Consider the following 24,537-nt stretch of genomic DNA (forward strand, 5'->3'; position numbering starts at 1 on the left):
TTTCCCCCATCTGAAGAATTAAATGAAGTGTGTGAAGAAGCGTGGGCTTTCCCCGATAAAATATTGGTAATCTCTAAAAAAATTACTAATGGCGTTCCCTTTCCCGCCAGAGGATAGGACACGTTGGGAAACACCTCCTAGGGTGGATAAAGCGCTCACACGTTTGTCTAAAAAGGTGGCACTTCTGTCTCCGGATACGGCCGCCCTGAAGGAGCCTGCGGATAGAAAGCAGGAGGCGATCCTGAAGTCTGTATATACACACTCAGGCATTATACTTAAACCAGCTATTGCGTCAGCATGGATGTGCAGTGCTGCCGCTGCATGGTCAGATTCCCTGTCAGAAAATATTGACACCCTAGACAGGGACACTATTCTGCTAACCATAGAGCATATAAAAGACTCGGTCTTATACATGAGAGATGCACAGAGGGAGATCTGCCGGCTGGCATCTAAAATAAGTGCATTGTCCATTTCTGCTAGTAGAGGCTTATGGACTCGGCAGTGGACAGGGGATGCAGATTCCAAAAGGCACATGGAAGTTTTGCCTTATAAGGGTGAGGAGTTATTCGGGGATGGTCTCTCGGACCTAGTTTCCACAGCGACAGCTGGGAAGTCAGCATTTTTACCCCATGTTCCCTCACAGCCTAAAAAAGCGCAGTTTTATCAGGTACAGTCCTTTCGGACCCAGAAAAACAGGCGAGGAAAAGGCGGGTCCTTTCTGTCCAGAGGCATAGGTAGGGGAAAAAGGCTGCAACAAACAGCAGGTTCCCAGGAGCAAAAGTCCTCCCCCGCTTCTTCCAAGTCCACCGCATGACGGTGGGGCTCCACAGGCGGAGCCAGGTGCGGTGGGGGGCCGCCTCAAAAATTTCAGCGATCAGTGGGCTCGCTCACAGGTGGATCCCTGGATCTTGCAAGTAGTATCTCGGGGGTACAAGCTGGAATTCGAGGCGTCTCCCCCCCCCCCCCGCCGTTTCCTCAAATCTGCCTTGCCAACAACTCCCTCAGGCAGGGAGGCTGTGCTAGAGGCAATTCACAAGCTGTATTCCCAGCAGGTGATAGTCAAGGTGCCCCTACTTCAACAAGGACGGGGTTACTATTCCACACTGTTTGTGGTACCGAAACCGGACGGTTCGGTGAGACCCATTTTAAATTTGAAATCCTTGAACACATACATAAAAAAATCCAAGTTCAAGATGGAATCACTCAGGGCGGTTATTGCAAGCCTGGACGAGGGGGATTACATGGTATCCCTGGACATCAAGGATGCTTACCTGCATGTCCCCATTTATCATCCTCACCAGGAGTACCTCAGATTTGCGGTACAAAATTGCCATTACCAATTCCAGACGCTGCCGTTTGGACTGTCCACGGCACCGAGGGTGTTTACCAAGGTAATGGCGGAAATGATGATACTCCTTCGAAAAAAGGGAGTTTTAATTATCCCGTACTTGGACGATCTCCTAATAAAGGCGAGATCCAGGGAGCAGTTGTTGGTAGGAGTAGCACTATCTCAGGAGGTGCTACACCAGCACGGTTGGATTCTGAATATTCCAAAGTCACAGCTGGTTCCGACGACACGTCTACTGTTCCTGGGAATGATTCTGGACACAGTCCAGAAAAAAGTGTTTCTCCCGGAGGAGAAAGCCAAGGAGCTGTCATCTCTAGTCAGAGACCTCCTGAAACCAAAACAGGTGTCTGTGCATCACTGCACGCGAGTCCTGGGAAAGATGGTGGCTTCTTACGAAGCAATTCCTTTCGGCATGTTCCATGCCAAAATCTTTCAGTGGGACCTGTTGGACCAATGGTCCGGATCGCATCTTCAGATGCATCGGCTAATAACCCTGTCTCCAAGAACCAGGGTGTCTCTGCTGTGGTGGCTGCAGAGTGCTCATCTCCTAGAGGGCCGCAGATTCGACATACAGGACTGGGTCCTGGTGACCACGGATGCCAGCCTTCGAGGCTGGGGGGCAGTCACACAGGGAAGAAACTTCCAAGGACTATGGTCGAGTCAGGAGACTTCCCTACACATAAATATTCTAGAACTAAGGGCCATTTACAATGCCCTAAGTCAGGCAAAACCCCTGCTTCTACACCAGCCGGTACTGATCCAGTCAGACAACATCACGGCGGTCGCCCATGTAAACCGACAGGGCGGCACAAGAAGCAGGACGGCAATGGCAGAAGCCACAAGGATTCTCTGATGGGCGGAAAATCAGGTGCTAGCACTGTCAGCAGTGTTCATTCCGGGAGTGGACAACTGGGAAGCAGACTTCCTCAGCAGGCACGACCTCCACCCGGGAGAGTGGGGACTTCATCCAGAAGTCTTCACACTGATTGTAAATCGTTGGGAACGGCCACAGGTGGACATGATGGCGTCCCGCCTAAACAAAAAACTAGAGAGATATTGCGCCAGGTCAAGGGACCCTCAGGCGATAGCGGTGGACGCTCTAGTGACACCGTGGGTGTACCAGTCCGTTTATGTGTTCCCTCCTCTGCCTCTCATACCAAAGGTACTGAGAATAATAAGAAAACGAGGAGTAAGGACAATACTCGTGGTTCCGGATTGGCCAAGAAGAGCTTGGTACCCGGAACTTCAAGAGATGATCTCAGAGGACCCATGGCCTCTGCCGCTCAGACAGGACCTGCTGCAGCAGGGGCCCTGTCTGTTCCAAGACTTACCGCGGCTGCGTTTGACTGCATGGCGGTTGAACGCCGGATCCTAAAGGAAAAAGGCATTCCGGAGGATGTCCTTCCTACGCTGATTAAAGCCAGGAACGATGTAACTGTAAAACATTATCACCGCATATGGCGGAAATATGTTGCTTGGTGTGAGGCCAATAAGGCCCCAACAGAGGAATTTCAGCTGGGTCGATTTCTGCACTTCCTACAGGCAGGAGTGACTATGGGCCTAAAATTAGGCTCCATTAAGGTACAGATATCGGCTGTCGATTTTCTTCCAAAAAGAACTAGCTTCACTACCTGAAGTTCAGACATTTGTAAAAGGAGTGCTGCATATTCAGCCCCCTTTTGTGCCTCCAGTGGCACCCTGGGATCTCAACGTGGTGTTGAATTTCCTAAAATCACATTGGTTTGAGCCACTAAAGACCGTGGATCTAAAATATCTCACGTGGAAAGTGGTCATGTTATTGGCCTTGGCTTCGGCCAGGCGTGTATCAGAATTGGCAGCTTTGTCATTTAAAAGCCCTTACCTGATTTTCCATATGGATAGGGCAGAATTGAGGACTCGCCCCCAGTTTCTCCCTAAGGTGGTATCTGCTTTTCATTTGAACCAACCTATTGTAGTGCCTACGGCTACTAGCGACTTGGAGGATTCCAAGTTACTGGACGTAGTCAGGGCCTTGAAAATTTATGTTTCCAGGACGGCTGGAGTCAGGAAAACTGACTCGCTATTTATCCTGTATGCACCCAACAAACTGGGTGCTCCTGCTTCTAAGCAGACTATTGCTCGCTGGATTTGTAGCACAATTCAGCTGGCGCATTCTGCGGCGGGACTGCCGCATCCTAAATCCGTTAAAGCCCACTCTACAAGGAAGGTGGGCTCATCTTGGGCGGCTGCCCGAGGGGTCTCGGCTTTACAACTTTGCCGAGCTGCTACTTGGTCAGGGGCAAACACGTTTGCAAAATTCTACAAATTTGATACCCTGGCTGAGGAGGACCTTGAGTTCTCTCATTCGGTGCTGCAGAGTCATCCGCACTCTCCCGCCCGTTTGGGAGCTTTGGTATAATCCCCATGGTCCTTACGGAGTTCCCAGCATCACTAGGACGTCAGAGAAAATAAGAATTTACTTACCGATAATTCTATTTCTCGTAGTCCGTAGTGGATGCTGGGCGCCCATCCCAAGTGCGGATTGTCTGCAATACTTGTACATAGTTATTGTTACCTAAAGGGTTATTGTTATGAGCCATCTGTTGAGAGGCTCAGTTATGTTTCATACTGTTAACTGGGTATAGTATCACGAGTTATACGGTGTGATTGGTGTGGCTGGTATGAGTCTTACCCGGGATTCAAAATCCTTCCTTATTGTGTCAGCTCTTCCGGGCACAGTATCCTAACTGAGGCTTGGAGGAGGGTCTTAGTGGGAGGAGCCAGTGCACACCAGGTAGTCTAAAAGCTTTCTTTTAGTTGTGCCCAGACTCCTGCGGAGCCGCTATTCCCCATGGTCCTTACGGAGTTCCCAGCATCCACTACGGACTACGAGAAATAGATTTACCGGTGAGTAAATTCTTATTTTTTATTTATTAAATATTTTATGAAACAATTTTTTTAAACATTTATTAAGTAATATAAAAAAAAACTATTTCTGAGCGGTTTTGTGCTCAGATAAATCCTCAGTTAAGTGGTTAAAGACAATACCATTTTGATTCTAGTGTGGAACTCCGCCTCCAAGTACTGTGAAGACGAAGGGTAAAGTAACCCCAACCCCCACGCCATCCAGCGGCAGAACGGTGAAGGCCACAAGAAAATCTCCTGAGAAGCCTGCAGTGATGGTATTGGATCATTTCTGGGAATCCTAGGCCAATAAAACGTTTGATACACGGCTTTTTTATTTTTAGGAGTGTGTACAGCATGTGCCACGCAGGGTCTGTGGTCCCGTTGTTTGGTCATTTAATAAAGTGTTGCCTTGCTGCTCTTTGAAGGAAGACCCATGATTATTTGTGTGGTTTTCTTGCTAAAAGAGAAGCACTTTTCCCAGTGAGAGCGCCTTTTTTTTCCATCCGATTCCCAAATCGCAAAATACATATCGGTGCTTTCCGCATGTGCCGGGCCTGTACTTCCCATGTCCGGTACAGGTCTGTGACGTCTGTCTCCCTTAGGCTGCAGACTGTCAATTGACAGTGATGGTGTTTTGAGGCGGAGAGTGTGTGGTGATGCCCACTGTTTCCCAAAACGGGGGCATGTAGCCTGCGTTTCGGGGGAGTGACTAGGCCTGGACATGCGTCACAATTCCCTGGCCTCTTTGCTGGATCCCGTGGGCCATGCAACCAGCCATGGGTGTTGCAGATGATCTGATGCTACGTCCTAGGGTGGAGATCCGATCCCTAATGCATGCAGGAGGTTTGACTTCTCCTGCTGTACTATCCTATTGGTGCCATCGCTGCTGCTTCCATGGAAACGGCGGCAGCAACAGCACCTCTGTCCACTTCTGAATCAGGCCCAGAGTGTGGCTCATGGAGTGTGAGAACTTTGTTTACCAGCCAAAAGCTTAGATCCCACCACCCCTCTCTATACTGTGCAAGAGCTGGGTGACTTTTTTTTTTTTTCCCTCCTCCATCTTGTAGCCTACAGCGGCCACTCCAAAGCCTGCAGCTCCAGCTACTGTAGGGAAGGGTATACATCTCGGCAAGGAGAGCAGCTCAGAGGACAGCGATTCGGGCAGTGAGGACGAGCCTGTGAGACCGGATCAAGATAACAGAGCAGCAGCTTCTATGTGTTTTTATTAGTAAACTAGATTAGCTGATAGTGCCACATACTCTCTCCCCACTGCAACTGCTCTCTCACTGCAATCTCCCACTGCGTGGTGCACTGCTATGGTCTAGCCATCCTGCCCACTGTAACCTATGTAGTGTGCCCTGAATGGCTGCCTCACCTGTTTACGCAGAGGGTTCTCTGTTGGCTGACTGTTCATTTAATCCTATCTCATACGTTGTGGGTTATCCGTTCCAGGCATTGCCTGTTCTGCCCAGTTTGTCCCTATATAGTGCGCCCAAAATGGCTGCCTCACTTGGCTCTCTTCACTGGTAGGATGAATAATCCTTGTAACTGGTGACTTAAGGCCGCCACAACCTCTGTATTCATTCCATGGTCTCTGTATTTCGTGCAAAGCTAATTCCTTTTAGGTTGTTCATGGACTGAATGGTATTTTGTTCCTGCAATTTTAGTGCCTTGAGCCCATTTGGAGAAAGAGCATAATACAGGTTGAGTCTCCCTTATCCAAAATGCTTGGGACCAGAGGTATTTTGGATATGGGATTTTTCCGTATTTTGGAATAATTGCATACCATAATGAGATATCATGGTGATGGGACCAAAATCTAAGCACAGAATGTATTTGTTACATATACACCTTATACACACAGCCTGAAGGTAATTTTAGCCAATATTTTTTATAACTTTGTGCATTAAACAAAGTGTGTCTACATTCACACAATTCATTTATGTTTCATATACACCTTATACACACAGCCTGAAGGTCATTTAATACAATATTTTTAATAACTTTGTGTATTAAACAAAGTTTGTGTACATTGAGCCATCAAAAAACAAAGGTTTCACTATCTCACTCTCACTCAAAAAAGTCCGTATTTCGGAATATTCCGTAATATTTGGATATGGGATACTCAACCTGTAATTTATTATTTTCTTTACAAAACATTAGTTACATGTGTAATCCTGTCACTGTGCATACTACATTGAATTGAATAATATTTGGTTAAAGGTGTCTCTTATTTCCTTATCAAAAGGCAAAAGTTGCAGCCAGCGTTGGGGCAAAAGAGGGGAAACGGCAGTCCGCTGTTAAGCCTTCACCGATGAAGGCTCAGTCACCAGCCAAGACTCCTGTTGTGGCTAAACCACCCTCCGAGCAGAGTTCAGACACCTCTTCAGACAGTGAGGAAGAGGAGGAGCCTGCACAGGTATGTCAGCTTCCACCATCTTGTATCACACTGCCATTTTGCTGGTTACTGAAAGTGCACGTGAAAAGATATCTAGAAACTTCTCGCGATGTGAGCAATAATTATCCATCATGAAAAGATTTAAAGAAGCACCAACCACTGAGCTGTGATATCCTGAGAGGGGGAGGGAGGGTTGTATAATGATACGGATTTAGAAGCAGGCCGCTGCAGTCAGTATCTAGGCGATGTCCTGTTTGCTGTACTAGGAGAGTGATTTTGCGTTGATTTTCAGTCAAGCATTAATGTCAGACTTATGATACATTTTAAGCATTAAATCCATCCTGGCTACACCAGCACAGATATCCGCAGTGTAAGCAGGTGCTGCAGCCAGAGGCAGTGTGGGGAGTCCAGCCAAGGCTGTCAGACACGCAGCCAGACACTGCAGCCGAGAGCTCAGGCAGCTAATGGGATAGAGAGGAAGAGCAGGCAGTGTCTTGGGTGTGTTATATTAGAGGCCAGCTTAGGCTGCTAAGACTAGATCAAGCTGTGGGGTCTCTTGTGCATAATCATTGGGGTTCTATTTGTAATTAGAAACTACAGCTGCCAACAGTGCAGAAGACTGGTACATTGGCGTCACCTCCATCTAAGATCACTGTAGCTAAAGGGAAAGCCTCTGTGCCCACAAAGACTCCGCCAGTTGGGAATCTGGCACCAGCGGATGACTCTGAGAGCAGCGACGCAGACAGCGATGAGGAAATTGCACAGGTATTGGCACGTTATGTAATATAAAATCGTGGGGTCACCTGGTAGCTGTGGTGCATTTCATTCCACCGAACTATAGAACGTGCTTTCCCTGTGGGTCTTTCAAGCTAACTTTTACATTTTAAAAACGTTTGACGATAGGTTGTGACTCCACCGCCAAGTACAGTAACGAGAAAGGAGAGAAAAGCAGCTGCCAAGATGGCAAAGACCGCCGCGCCATCCAGCACCAGAAAAGTGAACAACACCAGCGCAATTAAAATGCCCGTCTCGGTGACGCAGGAGCCAGCTGTCGGCGCAAGCCAGCCCTCACAAGTGTCTCCTGTGAAGGTATTTGCAGATTATTTTATATGGTAGTGTTGCTGACTATTATAAGTGTCCTTTATTTTTCCAATCTTTCTGCTTCACAATAACCAGCAACAGTTCTACCATTTTGTTGTTGGACTGGGCACTTGGGAAAACTTGCATCGAAGTCTCAATCTCTCCCTGACCAATATTAAGTTTGGAGCATGCAGAGCAGGTGTCATCTGCAGGGGGAGGAGCCTCCACTGATAGGGCAGAGCCAGCCTTTGCAAAGTCTTTCGCCCAGGCTGTTGCGTAGCCCGCTTCCTGATCTAGGGGGCCATGCAGGGACCTTTTGTACAGAAGTCATGCTGTGCGACTCATGTCTTTGGTCTCTGCACCTTATTCTGCCGCTGGCTGTCTACCAGTGTGATATTGCCCCGGGCCCCTTTCGTTTGCTTCCCCCTTTCTATGTCTGGAGAGGATATTATACCATTTACAGTTTCCTTGTGCCTGTCAAACGGATGCCCTGTGTGTGCCATGTGAGGCAGAGGACCAACTCCTATTGGTAGAGTGCAGCCATCCTGGGTCAAGTCTGGCTCATACTGCTCGCCTCATGCCCTACAGCAGGAGTGGTGAACCTTTGGCCCTCCAGTTGTTGTTGAACTACACATACCAGCATGCCTTGCTACAGTTTTGCTATTTGGCCATGCTAAAACTGTTGCAGGGCATGCTGGGATGTGTAGTTGAACAACAGCTGGAGGGCCGAAGGTTCCCCATCCCTGCCCTACGGCCTACAGCAGTGACTCCAGAACCTGTAGCTCCTGCTGCAGGTCCTGGGAAGGGTAAAACTGAAGCACCATATCTTAGCATAGACCATCTCAGAGAACAGGGACTCGGTGAAGAAGAGCCTGTGATACCGGTACAGGATAACCATGCAACAGCTTTTATTGCTTTTTATTTTCGCATTATTTGTAAATGTCCCATCACAAAACCTTAATCCCATCACTGTGTATAGGGCACTGAATTGGGTAACATTTGGTTAAGTGTCTTATTTCCTTATCAGAAGACAAAAGCTTCAGCCAGCGTTGGGGCAAAGAAGGGAAAACCCGAGGCCGCTACTACTACTCCACCAGCCATAACACCCCTTGTGGCTAAACCACCTGCAGAGAATAGTTCTGACAGCTCTTCTTCAGGCAGTGAGGAGGAGGAGCCTGTTAAGGTAGGTTGCGCTCTGCCATCTTTTATCACTCATCCATTTTGCTGGTTAATGAATGCACATATGAAGTTTTTTGAAAGATTATCTACAAACTCTGGGGATATAGAACTGTTTCATTAAGTGAAAAGTTATCCATTGTGCAAAAGTGGCAAGTAGCCCCAACCCTTGGAAGCCGTGACATCCTGGAGGATAATTTATTGCTGGGTATTCCCTCTCCTGTAGGCTTGTGGCGCAGTAGTATCTAGTGAGACGGGCCAGTCGGTGCTGTATGCAGACTGTGTTGTGCAGGTATTGCAGCGAGGGTGTGGTATATTAGACACCACATGTTAGGCAGTCAAAAGGTTGTCGAGGTCAAAAGGTCGACATGAAAATGATCGACATAAAAAGGTAGACACCATATTTTTTTTGTTGGTGGTTTGTGTGGATAGTTTTGTCATCTGGGACCCCCAATTATAGAAAGGCATCCACCCGCGCGGACTCTCCACGCTTTGGGCCTGGTGTCGCGCTCTGCTCGCCACAAGCTTTATAACCCGCTCTATGCCAACATAGGAATATATGCAATTGCGGTCGAATTCCGGCTGGAATTCGACCATTTTTAAATTCTACACAATTAGACAGTCACATACCCTCCTGCCGGGACCCGAATTCGACATATTCAATAAAAAACGGATTCGACAGTCCCGCTGTCGAAAAACGGACCAATTGACGGATAGTGTGTGTCCTGGATTCGACTTTTTGGACGGCACAAAAGTGTTTAAAAAACCCAGAAAAAAATTGCGTAGGGTCCACCCTCCTAAGCATAACCAGCCTCGGGCTCTTTGAGCCAGTCCTGGTTGTAAAAATACGGGGGGAAAATTGACAGGGGATCCCCCGTATTTTTACAACCAGCACCGGGCTCTGCGTCCGGTCCTGGTGCGAAAAATACGGGGGACAAAAAGCGTAGGGGTGCCCCGTATTTTTAACACCAGCAGCGGGCTCCACTAGTCAGAGATAATGCCACACTAACTAGTCACCCCTGGCCGGGGTACCCTGGTCCCCCCCCCCTCCTCCAGCCACCCAAGGGCCAGGGGTGAAGCCCGAGACTTCCCTTCCCCCCCCCCCCCCCGAGCTCTGATCGGCAACATCACTGCCGGAAATCGAGCCCTAGAATGCCGTCGCATGCTCTCCCTGAGCAATTTAGCTGATCTCTGCATGTGTGGAGATGAACGCAGAATTGTATTTTTTTTTTTGTTTTTCATGTGTGTTTAGAAGACGTGTGGTTTTTTACTGCTAAGGTGGGTGGGGGTAGTATTACAGTTTTTAAGTTATTTTATAATGGGGACCTATGGACACGGGGTGGAGGGGGCTGTGTAGAAAACGCCCCCTAGATTTTTATTAAATATTTTATTAAATATTTTATGAAACAATTTTTTTAAACTTTTATTAAGTAATATAAAAAAAAAACTATTTCTGAGCGGTTTTGTCCTCAGAAAAATCCTCAGTTAAGTGGTTAAAGACAATACCATTTTGATTCTAGTGTGGAACTCCGCCCCCAAGTACTGTGAAGACGAAGGGTAAAGTAACCCCAACCCCCACGCCATCCAGCAGCAGAACGGTGAAGGCCACAAGAAAATCTCCTGAGAAGCCTGCAGTGATGGTATTGGATCATTTCTGGGAATACTTGGCAAATAAAACGTTTGATACACGGCTTTTTTATTTTTAGGAGTGTGTACAGCATGTGCCACGCAGGGTCTGTGGTCCCGTTGTTTGGTCATTTAATAAAGTGTTGCCTTGCTGCTCTTTGAGGGAAGACCCATGATTATTTGTGTGGTTTTCTTGCTAAAAGAGAAGCACTTTTCCCAGTGAGAGCGCCTTTTTTTTCCATCCGATTCCCAAATCGCAAAATACATATCGGTGCTTTCCGCATGTGCCGGGCCTGTACTTCCCATGTCCGGTACAGGTCTGTGACGTCTGTCTCCCTTAGGCTGCAGACTGTCAATTGACAGTGATGGCGTTTTGGGGCGGAGAGTGTGTGGTGATGCCCACTGTTTCCCCAAAACGGGGGCATGTAGCCTGCGTTTCGGGGGAGTGACTAGGCCTGGACATGCGTCACAATTCCCTGGCCTCTTTGCTGGATCCCGTGGGCCATGCAACCAGCCATGGGTGTTGCAGATGATCTGCTGCTACGTCCTAGGGTGGAGATCCGATCCCTAATGCATGCAGGAGGTTTGACTTCTCCTGCTGTACTATCCTATTGGTGCCATCGCTGCTGCTTCCATGGAAACGGCGGCAGCAACAGCACCTCTGTCCACATCTGAATCAGGCCCAGAGTGTGGCTCATGGAGTGTGAGAACTTTGTTTACCAGCCAAAAGCTTAGATCCCACCACCCCTCTCTATACTGTGCAAGAGCTGGGTGACTTTTTTTTTTTCCCTCCTCCATCTTGTAGCCTACAGCGGCCACTCCAAAGCCTGCAGCTCCAGCTACTGTAGGGAAGGGTATACATCTCGGCAAGGAGAGCAGCTCATAGGACAGCGATTCGGGCAGTGAGGACGAGCCTGTGAGACCGGATCAAGATAACAGAGCAGCAGCTTCTATGTGTTTTTATTAGTAAACTAGATTAGCTGATAGTGCCACATACTCTCTCCCCACTGCAACTGCTCTCTCACTGCAATCTCCCACTGCATGGTGCACTGCTATGGTCTAGCCATCCTGCCCACTGTAACCTATGTAGTGCGCCCTGAATGGCTGCCTCACCTGGTACTTCCACGGGTCGGGTGGTCAACTGTGGAATTGTTTACGCAGAGGGTTCTCTGTTGGCTGACTGTTCATTTAATCCTATCTCATACGTTGTGGGCTATCAGTTCCGGGCATTGGCTGTTCTGCCCAGTGTGTCCCTATATAGTGCGCCCAAAATGGCTGCCTCACTTGGCTCTCTTCACTGGTAGGATGAATAATCCTTGCAACTGGTGACTTAAAATGGCCGCCACAACCTCTGTATTCATTCCATGGTCTCTGTATTTCGTGCAAAGCTAATTCCTTTTAGGTTGTTCATGAACTGAATGGTATTTTGTTCCTGCAATTTTAGTGCCTTGAGCCCATTTGGAGAAAGAGCATAATAATTTATTATTTTCTTTACAAAACATTAGTTACATGTGTAATCCTGTCACTGTGCATACTACATTAAATTGAGTAATATTTGGTTAAAGGTGTCTCTTATTTCCTTATCAAAAGGCAAAAGTTGGGGCAAAGGAGGGGAAACAGCAGTCCGCTGTTAAGCCTTCACCGATGAAGGCTCAGTCACCAGCCAAGACTCCTGTTGTGGCTAAACCACCCTCCGAGCAGAGTTCAGACACCTCTTCAGACAGTGAGGAAGAGGAGGAGCCTGTACAGGTATGTCCGCTTCCACCATCTTGTATCACACGGCCATTTTGAAAGTGCATGTGAAAAGATATCTAGAAACTTCTCGCGATGTGAGCAATAATTATCCGTTATGTAATATAAAATCGTGGGGTCACCTGGTAGCTGTGGGGCATTTAATTCCACCGAACTATAGAACGTGCTTTCCCTGTGGGTCTTTCAAGCTAACTTTTACATTTTAAAAACGTTTGACTATAGGTTGTGACTCCACCGCCAAGTACAGTAACGAGAAAGGAGAGAAAAGCAGCTGCCAAGATGGCGAAGACCGCCGCGCCATCCAGCGCCAGAAAAGTGAAGGACACCAGTGCAATTAAAATGCCTGTCTCAGTGACGCAGGAGCCAGCTGTCTGCGCAAGCCAGCCCTCACAAGTGTCTCCTGTGAAGGTATTTTTATTTTATATGGTAGTGTTGCTGACTATTATAACTGTCCTTTATTTTTCCAATCTTTCTGCTTCACAATAACCAGCAACAGTTCTACTATTTTGTTGTTTGACCCGGGCACTTGGGAAAACTTGCATCGAAGTCTCAATCTCTCCCTGACCAATATTAAGTTTGGAGCATGCAGAGCAGGTGTCATCTGCAGGGGGAGGAGCCTCCACTGATAGGGCAGAGCCAGCCTTTGCAAAGTCTTTCACCCAGGCTATTGCGTAGCCCGCTTTCTGATCTAGGGAGCCATGCAGGGACCTATTGTACAGAAGTCATGCTGTGCGACTCATGTCTTTGGTCTCTGCACCTTATTCTGCCGTGGGCTGTCTCCCAGTGTGATATTGCCCCGGGCCCCTTTCGTTTGCTTCCCCCTTTCTATGTCTGGAGAGGATATTATACCATTTACAGTTTCCTTGTGCCTGTCAAACTGATGCCCTGTGTGTGCCATGTGAGGCAGAGGACCAACTCCTATTGGTAGAGTGCAGCCATCCTGGGTCAAGTCTGGCTCATACTGCTCTCCTCATGCCCTACAGCAGGAGTGGGGAACCTTTGGCCCTCCAGTTGTTGTTGAACTACACATACCAGCATGCCTTGCTTAAGTTTTGCTATTTGGCCATGCTAAAACTGTTGCAGGGCATGCTGGGATGTGTAGTTCAACAACAGCTGGAGGGCCGAAGGTTCCCCATCCCTGCCCTACAGCCTACAGCAGTGACTCCAGAACCTGTAGCTCCTGCTATAGGTCCTGGGAAGGGTAAAACTGAAGCACCATATCTTAGCATAGACCATCTCAGAGAACAGGGACTCGGGGGCAGATGTATTAAGCCTGGTGAAGTGATAGTGAACGGTGATAATGCTCCAGCCAGTCAGCTCCTAACTGTCATTTTTCAAACTCAGCCTGTGACATGGAAGTTAGGAGCTGATTGGCTGGTGCTTTATCACCTTCCACATTATCACTTCACCAGGCTTAATTCATCTGCCCCTCAGTGAAGAAGAGCCTGTGATACCGGTACAGGATAACCATGCAACAGCTTTTATTGCTTTTTTATTTTCACGTTATTTGTAAATGTCCCATCACAAAACCTTAATCCCATCATTGTGTATAGGGCACTGAATTGGGTAACATTTGGTTAAGTGTCTTATTTCCTTATCAGAAGACAAAAGCTTCAGCCAGCGTTGGGGCAAAGAAGGGAAAACCTGAGGCCGCTACTACTACTCCACCAGCCATAACACCCCTTGTGGCTAAACCACCTGCAGAGAATAGTTCTGACAGCTCTTCTTCAGGCAGTGAGGAGGAGGAGCCTGTTAAGGTAGGTTGCGCTCTGCCATCTTTTATCACTCATCCATTTTGCTGGTTAATGAATGCACATATGAAGTTTTTTGAAAGATTTTCTACAAACTCTTGGGATATAGAACTGTTTCATTAAGTGAAAAGTTATCCATTGTGCAAAAGTGGCAAGTAGCCCCAACCCTTGGAAGCTGTGATATCCTGGAGGATAATTTATTGCTGGGTATTCCCTCTCCTGTAGGCTTGTGGCGCAGTAGTATCTAGTGCAGAGGTCCTCAAACTCGGTCCCCGGGGGCCCACACAGTGCATGTTTTGCGGGTCTCCTCACAGAATCGCAAGTGAAATAATTAGCTCCACCTGTGGACCTTTTAAAATGTCAGTGAGTAATTAATACACCTGTGCACCTGCTGGGTTACCTGCAAAACATGCACTGTGTGGGCCCCGAGGACCGAGTTTGAGGACCTCTGATCTAGTGAGACGGGCCAATAGGTGCTGTATGCAGACTGTGTTGTGCAGGTATTGCAGCGAGGAGGGAAGCCCTGTCCACTTGGGTGTGGTATAATAGACACCACATGTTAGACAGTCAAAAGGTTGTCAAGGTCAAAAGGTCGACATGAAAATTATCGACATAAAAAGGTAGACACCATATATTTTTATTTTTTTGCGGTTTGTGTGGATAGTTTCGTCATCTGGGACCCCCAATTATAGAAAGGCATCCACCCGCGGGGACTAGCCACGCTTTGGGCCCGATGTCCCGCTCTGCTCGCCACAAGCTTTATAACCCGCTCTATGCCAACAGAGAGAAGGTAAGAAAGGCCAAAAACATGTAAAATGTTAAAACCTGTGTCTACTTGTTTTTTTTGGGTACGGTCTACCTTTCTCTTTCATCCACTAGGGGACACTAGACCATCCATTTACATTAGGGGTCTGAAGCTTGCAACCGGAGGTGTGGCACGATCTAAAATTAGCATTGTGTGCACAGCCAGCTCCTCCCCCTTCACATCCCTCCTCCCTCAGTTTGGAAAATTGTGCCAGGAGGAAGAAGCTCAAGATGGGAGCTCCTGCTCCTTGAAGACAATTTTTTTTATTTACATTTTTAATTTTTGTTTTATACTGGCCCAATCCCTCCTAACTAAAAGGAGGGTGCAGGCTTTGTCCTAAGGAAAGCTGCCCAATCCCACCTAAATGGAAGGAGGGTGCAGGCTTTAGCACAGGGAAAAAGACGATGCCCAATCCCACCTAAATGGAAGGAGAGTGCAGGCTTAACGAACAGGATAAAGGACTCCGTCCACCTAGTAAAAGGAGGACAAGTGTCTGCAGTGTGGAGAGACAAGGATCCCAGCTTAAGGGATCTACATCTCTCAACTGGAGGAGGACTCAGAGGTTGTCGTGAGTACTGGTGGTAACAGAAGCCCTAGTTTCTTAGCCCCACACCACGCTGCTGCCATATGACTATTTATAGCAATAGCAGCGCAGCGTCCCCCGCTCTCCCTCCCTCCACAGCTTTATCTAGTACCTCCAGCTAGCTCTCCCTGCGTCCCCTCCTCAGTGAGCGCTGCGTTATATCTTTACACACTGATCTCCCCTGTTAACAGCGGTGGGGAGATCAGTGTAGCCGTAGCAGGAGTGAGCGGACGTAAGAAGAGGCACATGCGATCATCCCCCTCACGCCGCCGCCTCACGGAGACACTGTCACAGTCTCCCAGCCTCCCGGCCAGCTGCAGCCGTCCCTTCCCGCTCCTATGCTGCACACGAGGCGAGGTAACTCCGCGGTGCAGCATATGGAGGAGATCGGGAGAGACTGTGTTGTGTGAGCGGCGGGGTGGAGGGTGACTCATGCAGCAGAGGCGTCGTGCTGTGTGACGCGCTGCGAGGACAGGCGGCCACGGCAGAATAGGGTCTCCATCGTTTCCGAACGTGGAGCATGTAAACCAAATAGCGCTCCGGCTGCCACGGGGTACCTTTGTAAATGTATTGATGTGTCACAATATTTTCAAATGCGCCCATTTTTCAGGACTAAGTGGCGCCAAACGTCACTGTTAGCAGAAAACACCCCCCTCTTCGTGGGGACATGAGGGCTAGCCAGTCAGAATAGGGGGTGGGGTCTTCTATTAAAATATGAGTGCTCCCTCTACTTAGGAGAAATCTGGCCTGTTAAAAGTACAGAGGATTTGGCTCCCTCTTCTGGTGAATAGTGGTCGCTGCTGCAAAGAATCCTCCTGTATATTAATCATAGATCTTTATGCTTTATATTTTCAAGGACTTCTATTTAAAAGATCCTGTGAAAATAAAGGGATGCAACTGAACATCAACCCCGCTCATAAAAGCTGATTCACAGTTGGTGGTGCAAGGGTTGTAAGACGACTGTTATATGGAAGATAATAATAATTAATTCTGAAGATACAGCCGACCAGGTAAAGGCTATCTTTTGCATCATCCCTACGGTCTTTCTCTACCTAATTAAAAGGGTTAAAGTACCGCTGAATATTCTATATGTGTGTGTCTGCTGTTTCAGTCAAAAGCACCAGCCAAGCACGCTAACCCAGATTGCGGTTACAGAAAGCGTGAAGGAAGGGAACACGCTCATCTTTGCAAAATAGAATAAAACTAAGATTGGTGGAGGAATTTCTCATCAGGTTAACGCCACCCACACATACAGAAACGAAGGTGCGCAAGGCAGTTAAGAAACCTCTTCCTATTATACCGGAAGGAGGAAGAGGGTCTTCTCATTGATACAGAGAAAGGGGAGTTCATTGAATCTAACCTAAGCGCCGATTTTCCAGAAAAGGACACGGCAGTCTCAGGTCTTTATTTGAAGCGGTACTGGAAGAAGAATTCGAATTGTTCGAATCCCAAAAGCCGCGTTCAGTGGTGTTTGCCATTCCTAAATCCCTCCAATCTCAAATGGAAGAGGCTTGGGAATCCCCTGACAAACATTTTCAATTCCCCCCCCCCCCCAAAAAAAAGGGGTCTCAAGGAATTTATCCCCTGCCTATGGGTGTAATGGTTACGTGGGAGAACCCACCAGTAGTGGATGCTTCCCTAGGAAGGTTGTCAAAGAAGACAATCTTACCAATACTTAATATGACGATTTTGCAAGGCAAAGTTTTGGTAGCAGCAGGTGCAACACAGAAACCTGCGATCATCTGAACTTGGGTCTACAGGGCCATGGGAGCATGGTCTGGACGTATTGTACAGGCTATTGAGGAAAAATAGCTTAGAAAAGATTACCCAGCGGGCGGAACACAGTCATGAATCTGTTTCATACTTGTGTCAGCCTCAAAGGATATTAGCAGGATAGCATCGCACATCTCCGCATCGGCTATATCGGTTAGACGGATTTTATGGCTCAGAGAATGGCAGGGAGACTGACACCATGAAGGCGGTAGAATCCACCCCCTTTGGGGGTGAAATGCTTTTCGGTCTACAGTTGGACAAGTGGATTTCGCAGGCTACTGCAGGGAAGTCCACCTTTATGCCTACGCCTTATACAAGAACCACTCCACAGGTTCGGAGAGGTTATTTGGGACCAGTTTTTCATTCATTTAGATCACGGTCCTTTTTGAGCCCGGGGAAGAGGTTTCGGTACACAAGTACTTGGGGGCAGAGGAGAGGCTGCTCACAGGCAGCAACCAGGAAGCAGGATAAACCTGCTGACAAAACCATGGCATGACAGCCTAACAGCTCACCTGGGGTCCCCGTTGGTGGGCTCACGTCTGGAAGCTTCTAGGGGCATCTGGGCCAAAACCTCACCAGACCTTGACATAAACAACATAATCTCCCAACAAACTGGATTTTCACAAGGACCTCAGTCAGTTTGTTTACAGCGGGATTGCCTCACTGCCCTCAAAGCATACAGTACGCATGTCTGCATATCAAAACCTGGGCTCCTCACCAGGCTGAGTAGGGTTCGCACTGGTGACGGATCGCTGCCAATTCTGGGCCTTGCCATTAGGCCTATCATCACAAATCTTTACGATGACCCTGGCAATCAGGGTTGCAGGATTGAGTTTGTTGAGTGTCACGATTGTACCTTCTCTAGACGATCTCCGGATCAAGGCATGGGAACAGTTGATCAAGGATGTTAAAACATCTCATCTATTTCTCATGCAACATGGGTGGATTGTAAATTTCCAGAAACCCATCCTTATGCCAACTCAACAGATTCAATTCCTCAGTCTCCTCTTGGACAAGGTACACTTGGGAGTGTTCCTACCAGAGTGCAAGGTCCAGGTCCTGCAGAGCTTATTGCCTCGGGAATTGCGGACACGCACACGGTTTCGCTACACCTCTGTGTGCATCGTCTCGGGACAATGGTGGCATCGTTCGAGGCTATCCAATACGGCAGACTTCATTTTCGACAATTCCAGATAAACCTCATTGCTTAGGGAGCAAGTTCACACTGGTTTCTATTTCGAAGAATCCGGTTTCCACTGCGCATACGAACCTCCTTAAATTGGTGGTTGTTACATAGGAATCTTGCAGCTGGCAAGAGATTCGGCATTTGGGATTTGAGGATCCTGACAACAGACGACAGTTTCAGAGGTTTGGGTGTCGTCTTGGAGAAACATCAGTTTCAGGGCAGATGGACGTTACTGGAGAGCAACCTGCCCATAAACATTTTCGAATTGAGAACGGTGTACTTAGCCGAAGACCTAGTCATGGGTCAACACGTCAGGATACGGTCTGACAATGTCATGGCGACTGCTTGCTTAAACCGTCAAGGAGGAACAATGAGCAGGAAGGCGCCAAGGGCTGACACAAGGTTCTTGTTGTCGGCAGAAAGGCGACGCATCATCCTCTCGGCAGTGTTCATTCCAGGGGATGAATACTGGGAAAGCAGATTCTCTCATGTCGCCAGGATATGCATCCGGGAGAGTGGTGCCTACACGGATGTTCGACATTGTGGTATGGAAATGGGGTCTACCTCAAGTGGACCTAATGACATCTGGACAAAACCATCAGCTGCCCAGATAGGTGTCCAGGACAAGGGATCCAACAGCAGACTGAGTGGACGCATTAACGCTTCCTTGGTGTTGCAGGAGGATTTACATTTTTCCTCCTTTCCCACTCGTACCCAGGTTGCTGAAAGGGTTGAAAAGAGAACGAATGTGGGCGATCCTGATCGCACCAGACTGATCCCGCAGGAGTTGTACTCAGAACTGCAAGGATTACTAGGGGAAGATCCTTGGCGGTGGCCTCGGAGGGAGGACCTGTTATCTCAGAGACCGTTTCAACACCCAGTCCTGCACAGGTCGCGTTTAACGGCGTGGCTCTTGAAACCCGGATCTTAAGAGACAGAGGGATACCAAGAACGGCCATTTCTACGATGTTTGTCGCTAGGTAGCTGGTCACAATCATGTACTACTACATAGATTGGAAGAGATATATGGCCTGGTATCAAGTACGTGGGTGGAATTCGATGAACTTCCACTTATCCAGACTTCTAATTTTCCTTCAGGCCGGTCTAGAGGTAGAACTGATACTGGGCGTTCTGAAGGTCAACTTTCGGCTCTCTCCATCCTATTTCTACGGCGGTTGGCATCCTTGCCAGAGGTCAAACCTTTTTACTGGGGGTTCTGAGCATACGTTCCCCTTTTCGTCCTCCCACTGCGCCGGAGGACTTAATTTTGGAGTTGGAGTTTTTGAGTACTCCAACTTTTGAGCCGTTTGCAAGAAAGACCTGAAAATAGGATTTTGGTACTTACCAGGTAAATCCTTTTCTTTGAATCCATAGGGGGCACTGGAGTACTCTTGGGATATGGACGGGCGGAGCCGAACAAAGGCACTGAATATTCAAATTTAGGACCCTCCCACCCCTCCATATCCCCGAGTACCTCAGTGTACTGTCTCAGTGTTTTTTACTGAGCGAACAGGAACGATATAGAGAGGTTGACAATGGAGAATACCTATAACATAACGGACAACAACAATGTTGACCCATAACCTTACTGTCAACTAAACAGTTGACACCATAACCGATAGAACTTTATAATTTGAACCAATCGGTGAAAATGTGTTACCATAAGCTCCTCTGAGCTTAATATCAATCAAGTAAAACTTGTTACCCTAAGCTCTCTTGAGCTTAAAACAACCCAGGTAAACTGCTCTGGGTGGGCGTCCAGTGCCCCCTATGGATTCAAAGAAAAGGATTTACCTGGTAAGTACCAAAATCCTATTTTCTTTTTCATCCACTAGGGGTCACTGGAGTACTCTTGGGACGTACCAAAGCTTCCCTCGTGGGCGGGAGAGCTGTTTGATACTTGTAACAGTAGGCAGCCCAAGGCTAGATGCTGATGGCGCCACCATTTATAACGTGTAAACGTGCACAAACATGGTGCACATGAAGGCTATATAGCCGCGTTTTAGACACTCCACGACCCACTGGGTCTGACATTCCCACAGAACCTGTGGGATGAGTTATTACTGACGTAGGCGATTGTAACCTAGCCTTAAGGTAAGCCTGACTTGTAGTCATTATTATTACCCAACTCGATAATGTCTGCTGAGAAACTGGCTAACCCCAGTTGGCAGTATCATAGAGAACAAACAACGTATTCATATCACGTACTGTTGACGTTCGGCACATATATAAACGCGTAATGCGTGTACCACATTCAGTTCTAGAATGTGCTGTCCACACAGGAACCCCTATTGGTACATTGATGTGAAGAATACGAAAGCGTGATTCGTCCGAAGATCTGCTTTGTCATGAGAAAACTGAAATACGGTGGCTTGGAATACAAGGCACCCAAATATGAAAACAAACCCTTGCCGAAGCCAAGGCTAGAAGAAAAAATTGTTTTCCAAAGTGAGAAACTTAATTCCCATTTGTTGAAAGGGTTCACAATATGAAACTGTAAGAAATCTGAACCCAACTTCAAGTCGCCTGGCGCTGTAGGTGGGATAAATAGAGTGTGAACTTTGATGACACCTTGTAGAAAGATGTGTACAGACGCAAATAGAAGCAAACGTCTTTGAAAATAAGTTTACCACACAGATACCTGCACTCTTCGTGCAGATCAACGCAGTTTTCCATCCCACCCCGTTTAACAGAATACGGGTTACTTGAAGGATGATGTTGGAACTTCCGAGGTTTACAACCTATGTAAGCACACGAAATTTTGTAAAAATGAGCTGCCTTAAACGGCTTACTATTTCGTAACATGGTTAGTATAACCGATACTGTAATGCTCAATTTCTTAAGAGGGCGGTCTGAACCCTCACCCCGTCAACCGCAGCTGCGGTACCTAGATAATAGGTACCTAGGGAACTATGGGTAAACTAACGTTCCCTGATGTAACAGGTTGGACGTATTATGAGCGGGCCAAGATCGTGTGCAAGTATTCCTTGAAAATTCGAGAAGCAAACTTCTCCGAAACCCATGAGATACCACCAGTATGACTGTGACAAACTGTCTTATGATCCGTTTTGACAACGGAGAGAGCAGCGGAAAATGGTGGAGCCAGATACACGATGCTGAATGACCACATGAATGTGAGAGACTCCACCGCCACTGCCCTTGTGATCTGTTTTGTACACATACTGAACTTTCGTAATTGTGGCGAGATGCCATCATGTATACTTGAGGGTAACCCCCTTCTGTGGACTCACATATGAAACACCTCTAGATTTAATGTCCAGTTTTCAGGATCCAAATCCTGACGGGTGAGATCCTCTGTCTAACAGATGTCCACTCACATAATGATCTCTTGACATTTTCACATAATGGTGTTCTGAGCCATTGAGGATCTGAGTTACCTGCCGCATTGCCATGCGGCTACTTGGTTCTCACTGGTTGTTGTGTATGCAACTGCCGTTGCCTTGTTTGACTGCTTAAGGCCAGCGTGGGACATGCATCAAAAATTTACATGAAACTCATGGTTGTTCCTCTCCACCGAAATCTTTAGTAAAAGGCGAAAGATTTATTCGTTCTGAAGAGAAACCAGAGTATATACCTGGTCAGACTGAAAGCGAATTATGTATTGCATTGTAAAATGCCCAGAGTTCTAGGACATTTATCGACAGCAATCTGTCGTGTTTTAGAACCTTTGTTGCTAATTTTAACTACAAATCCTGACCCTCTGCGACTGTCGTCCAGAGTATATGCACCCTTTTCCCTCTGTGGGAAACGCGAGTGAAGGGTGGCGAACTAAATTGAAAACACATCGTTATTCGTAATAGGTGAATACACCAATGTACCGCTAGTGTGCGTGTTTTGCACTAATTACTAGACGTACATTTGTTATTGCTGGTGTAGTAGGTAAAAGTCTTTGATTTACCGTATTTATCATCTTACCTAGGCATTGACATCGTTTAGACGGAATTAGATGCGATTGTTTTCGAACTTGATCTGCTACCGCAGTATACCTTAGTAGCGCAAGTTTAGAGGAACTTTGTTGAGACAGAGTTCGTATGTGAGATGAGCTATCATCCCAACATCACTTTTGGTAAATACCCAAAGCGATAAGCAACGGTAGACATGAAATGGTTAATGGTTGTGGCGAATTGCAAACGCTAAAACCTGTGATGAACAAACCGGAATGGGTATATACGCATTGCAAATGCCAGTATTTTGTGGCTCCAATATGCCAATACTACCCGCAGCAAATCCATTTTCAAACTGCAGTAAGTGATTTGTTGATTGCAACTGCGACGGAGCTGTATGGATTGGTTACCCCAACCAGAGGGGAATAAGCCACCCTGACTCTGCCTGTATTATAAAGACAGCTGAAACCCAGTAGAGACCAAATGGCTACCTGCCAATCCGTTCGACAGAGGCAGTCATGACCCTGTTGAAGTCTGGAAACCCCGCAAAGGTAACATGTAAAGACGCGCTCCCACAATTGGAAAAGAGGTCATCAACTACTGGCTTGCAGACCGTAGCGACCTGTCGTTACAAGGCGTGAGTGTTTGTATCACCGCCTTGAAACTGAAGTCTAAAGGGATTAAATGCCGGCACAAGAATTCCGTTTCGATTAACGGCTGAATATCAAATGTAGGACCAACAAGCTGTGGCCTTGTCGTGCTGAACTGGCGACGATGAAACGTCGTTAGAAGCTTTACAGATATACTCTGTAGCTTCTTTTAACCGTAATGTCTAGTGACCCAAATGTTTCATGGGTCTTTATGTTTGACACAGACGCATTTACCAATGTCGGATGGCGTCATATTGTAAACGATTAAATAGTGGTCAAAGTCTACTAAGTGGAACAATGGAGACATTGACTCCCTGTAATTTAGCAATGTATGTTCGCAACAACCCTGCACTATCTGAGTGCTGGTCTAATGAACCCTTCTCACTCGTGGTTATCGGTGTGAGATTTGACATAGAATCGTGCATTACATTATAAGACCAGTTAAATAAGCACTGTGGTACCCAAAGGGAATTCCTCTGGAAAACTGTCTTTTGTTAGAGCTGGCGGAATAACTTCCGAGACTCCGATGCCAATGTTATTTTTTTTTGGTCTGTACTAGAGCCTTACTCGCTATGCAGACAGACACCCCAATAGGCCACGGACAGCCATTGCACGCCTTATGACGTTATCATGTCATATATATATATTGTATTGGTGAACAGCATAATAATATTAAACTCAAGGTTGATTCTCTCTACGGAAATCTTTAGTAAAACTAAAGATTTATTCGCTGTGAAGAAAAAACAGAGTAATCTTTATGTGAAAAGCAGTTCACATGGCCTATGAAACCCGAACCAAATTCCTACTAACCCCCCTACGCCTCTGGTGGCTTAGAGATGTAGGGCAGGAATGTTCTAGAATCATGTAGAAAAACAGTTTACATGCCGATTAAAATTTCCCACTAACACCCCTGCGCCTCCAGTGGCTTAGAGATGTAGGGCAGGAATGTTCCAGAATCACAAACTGGAAAACAACAGGCAGCATGGTTAAAATGGCCCGTTTGCCATGCTGACCTTTCCGTATAGGTTATTATACAGTATAACCACAGGACGGTTACAACTGTTCTATGAATAAATATATATATAAGCTGATAGGCCATGATCACATCAGACATTAATATTAATATATTAATATAGGCTCCCTAGCTTTGTTAATAGCAGCCATTAATATAGGTTAAACTCTGAAAATCACAGCCAGTAATATAGTTCAATTATTACTGTCAGTATCGGTAACAAGCTTATATCTGTGATAGATATATATATAAATATATATATACCCAGCTGGTCATATATCCGCCAGCTTCCACCGTGCCTCTTCCCCCCCTATGATCATCTGCGGGAAGCCTGCACTTGTGATCGTCTCTGTAGTGAGACTGATGGGCGGCCGGACGTAGCTGGGCGGCCGTGTTGGAAGCCTGCCCTGGCATTTGCAGGCCGTGACGGAGCGGCGGTCATACTGGTACTAAGTATGGCTTACCTGCTGTGCAGCCGTACGGAGCCCAGTGTGCGGCAGGACGGACTGGCGGCTACCGGAGCGCTGGGACGGGCGGCCTGATGTCAGACGGAGCAGCTGCTTCGTATGAACTCCCCCTGCTGCGGCAGGAGGGAGCTTGGCGGCG

The 24,537-nt window shown here is 47.2% G+C and overlaps 1 protein-coding gene, 1 non-coding gene and 1 pseudogene across 10 annotated transcripts in view; 1 reads left to right on the forward strand and 2 right to left on the reverse strand.

Annotated features, from left to right (window-relative positions):
• TCOF1 (treacle ribosome biogenesis factor 1) overlaps positions 1-24,537 on the forward strand; it is a 231,621-nt gene that overhangs the window by 100,943 nt on the left and 106,141 nt on the right. For 7 of the 9 annotated variants that reach the window (XM_063928639.1, XM_063928641.1, XM_063928644.1 and 4 more), the window contains 9 exons: positions 4,390-4,509; positions 6,483-6,653; positions 7,224-7,397; positions 7,536-7,721; positions 8,740-8,895; positions 10,409-10,528; positions 12,105-12,263; positions 12,489-12,674; positions 13,868-14,023. In XM_063928639.1, the coding sequence (XP_063784709.1) occupies positions 4,390-4,509; positions 6,483-6,653; positions 7,224-7,397; positions 7,536-7,721; positions 8,740-8,895; positions 10,409-10,528; positions 12,105-12,263; positions 12,489-12,674; positions 13,868-14,023 (1,428 nt within the window). The remainder of the gene's footprint in view (positions 1-4,389; positions 4,510-6,482; positions 6,654-7,223; positions 7,398-7,535; positions 7,722-8,739; positions 8,896-10,408; positions 10,529-12,104; positions 12,264-12,488; positions 12,675-13,867; positions 14,024-24,537) is intronic. The other 2 variants (XM_063928646.1, XM_063928647.1) reach the window with 2 other exon arrangements.
• On the reverse strand, positions 21,839-21,955 carry LOC134938681 (U5 spliceosomal RNA). Its single transcript, XR_010181192.1, has one exon. It is a non-coding gene; the product is annotated as a U5 spliceosomal RNA (small nuclear RNA).
• Positions 23,564-23,671, reverse strand: LOC134938778 (U5 spliceosomal RNA; annotated as a pseudogene).

Source organism: Pseudophryne corroboree, chromosome 6, assembly GCF_028390025.1.
Source record: "Pseudophryne corroboree isolate aPseCor3 chromosome 6, aPseCor3.hap2, whole genome shotgun sequence".
In the NCBI taxonomy this organism is placed as follows: Eukaryota; Metazoa; Chordata; class Amphibia; order Anura; family Myobatrachidae; genus Pseudophryne; species Pseudophryne corroboree.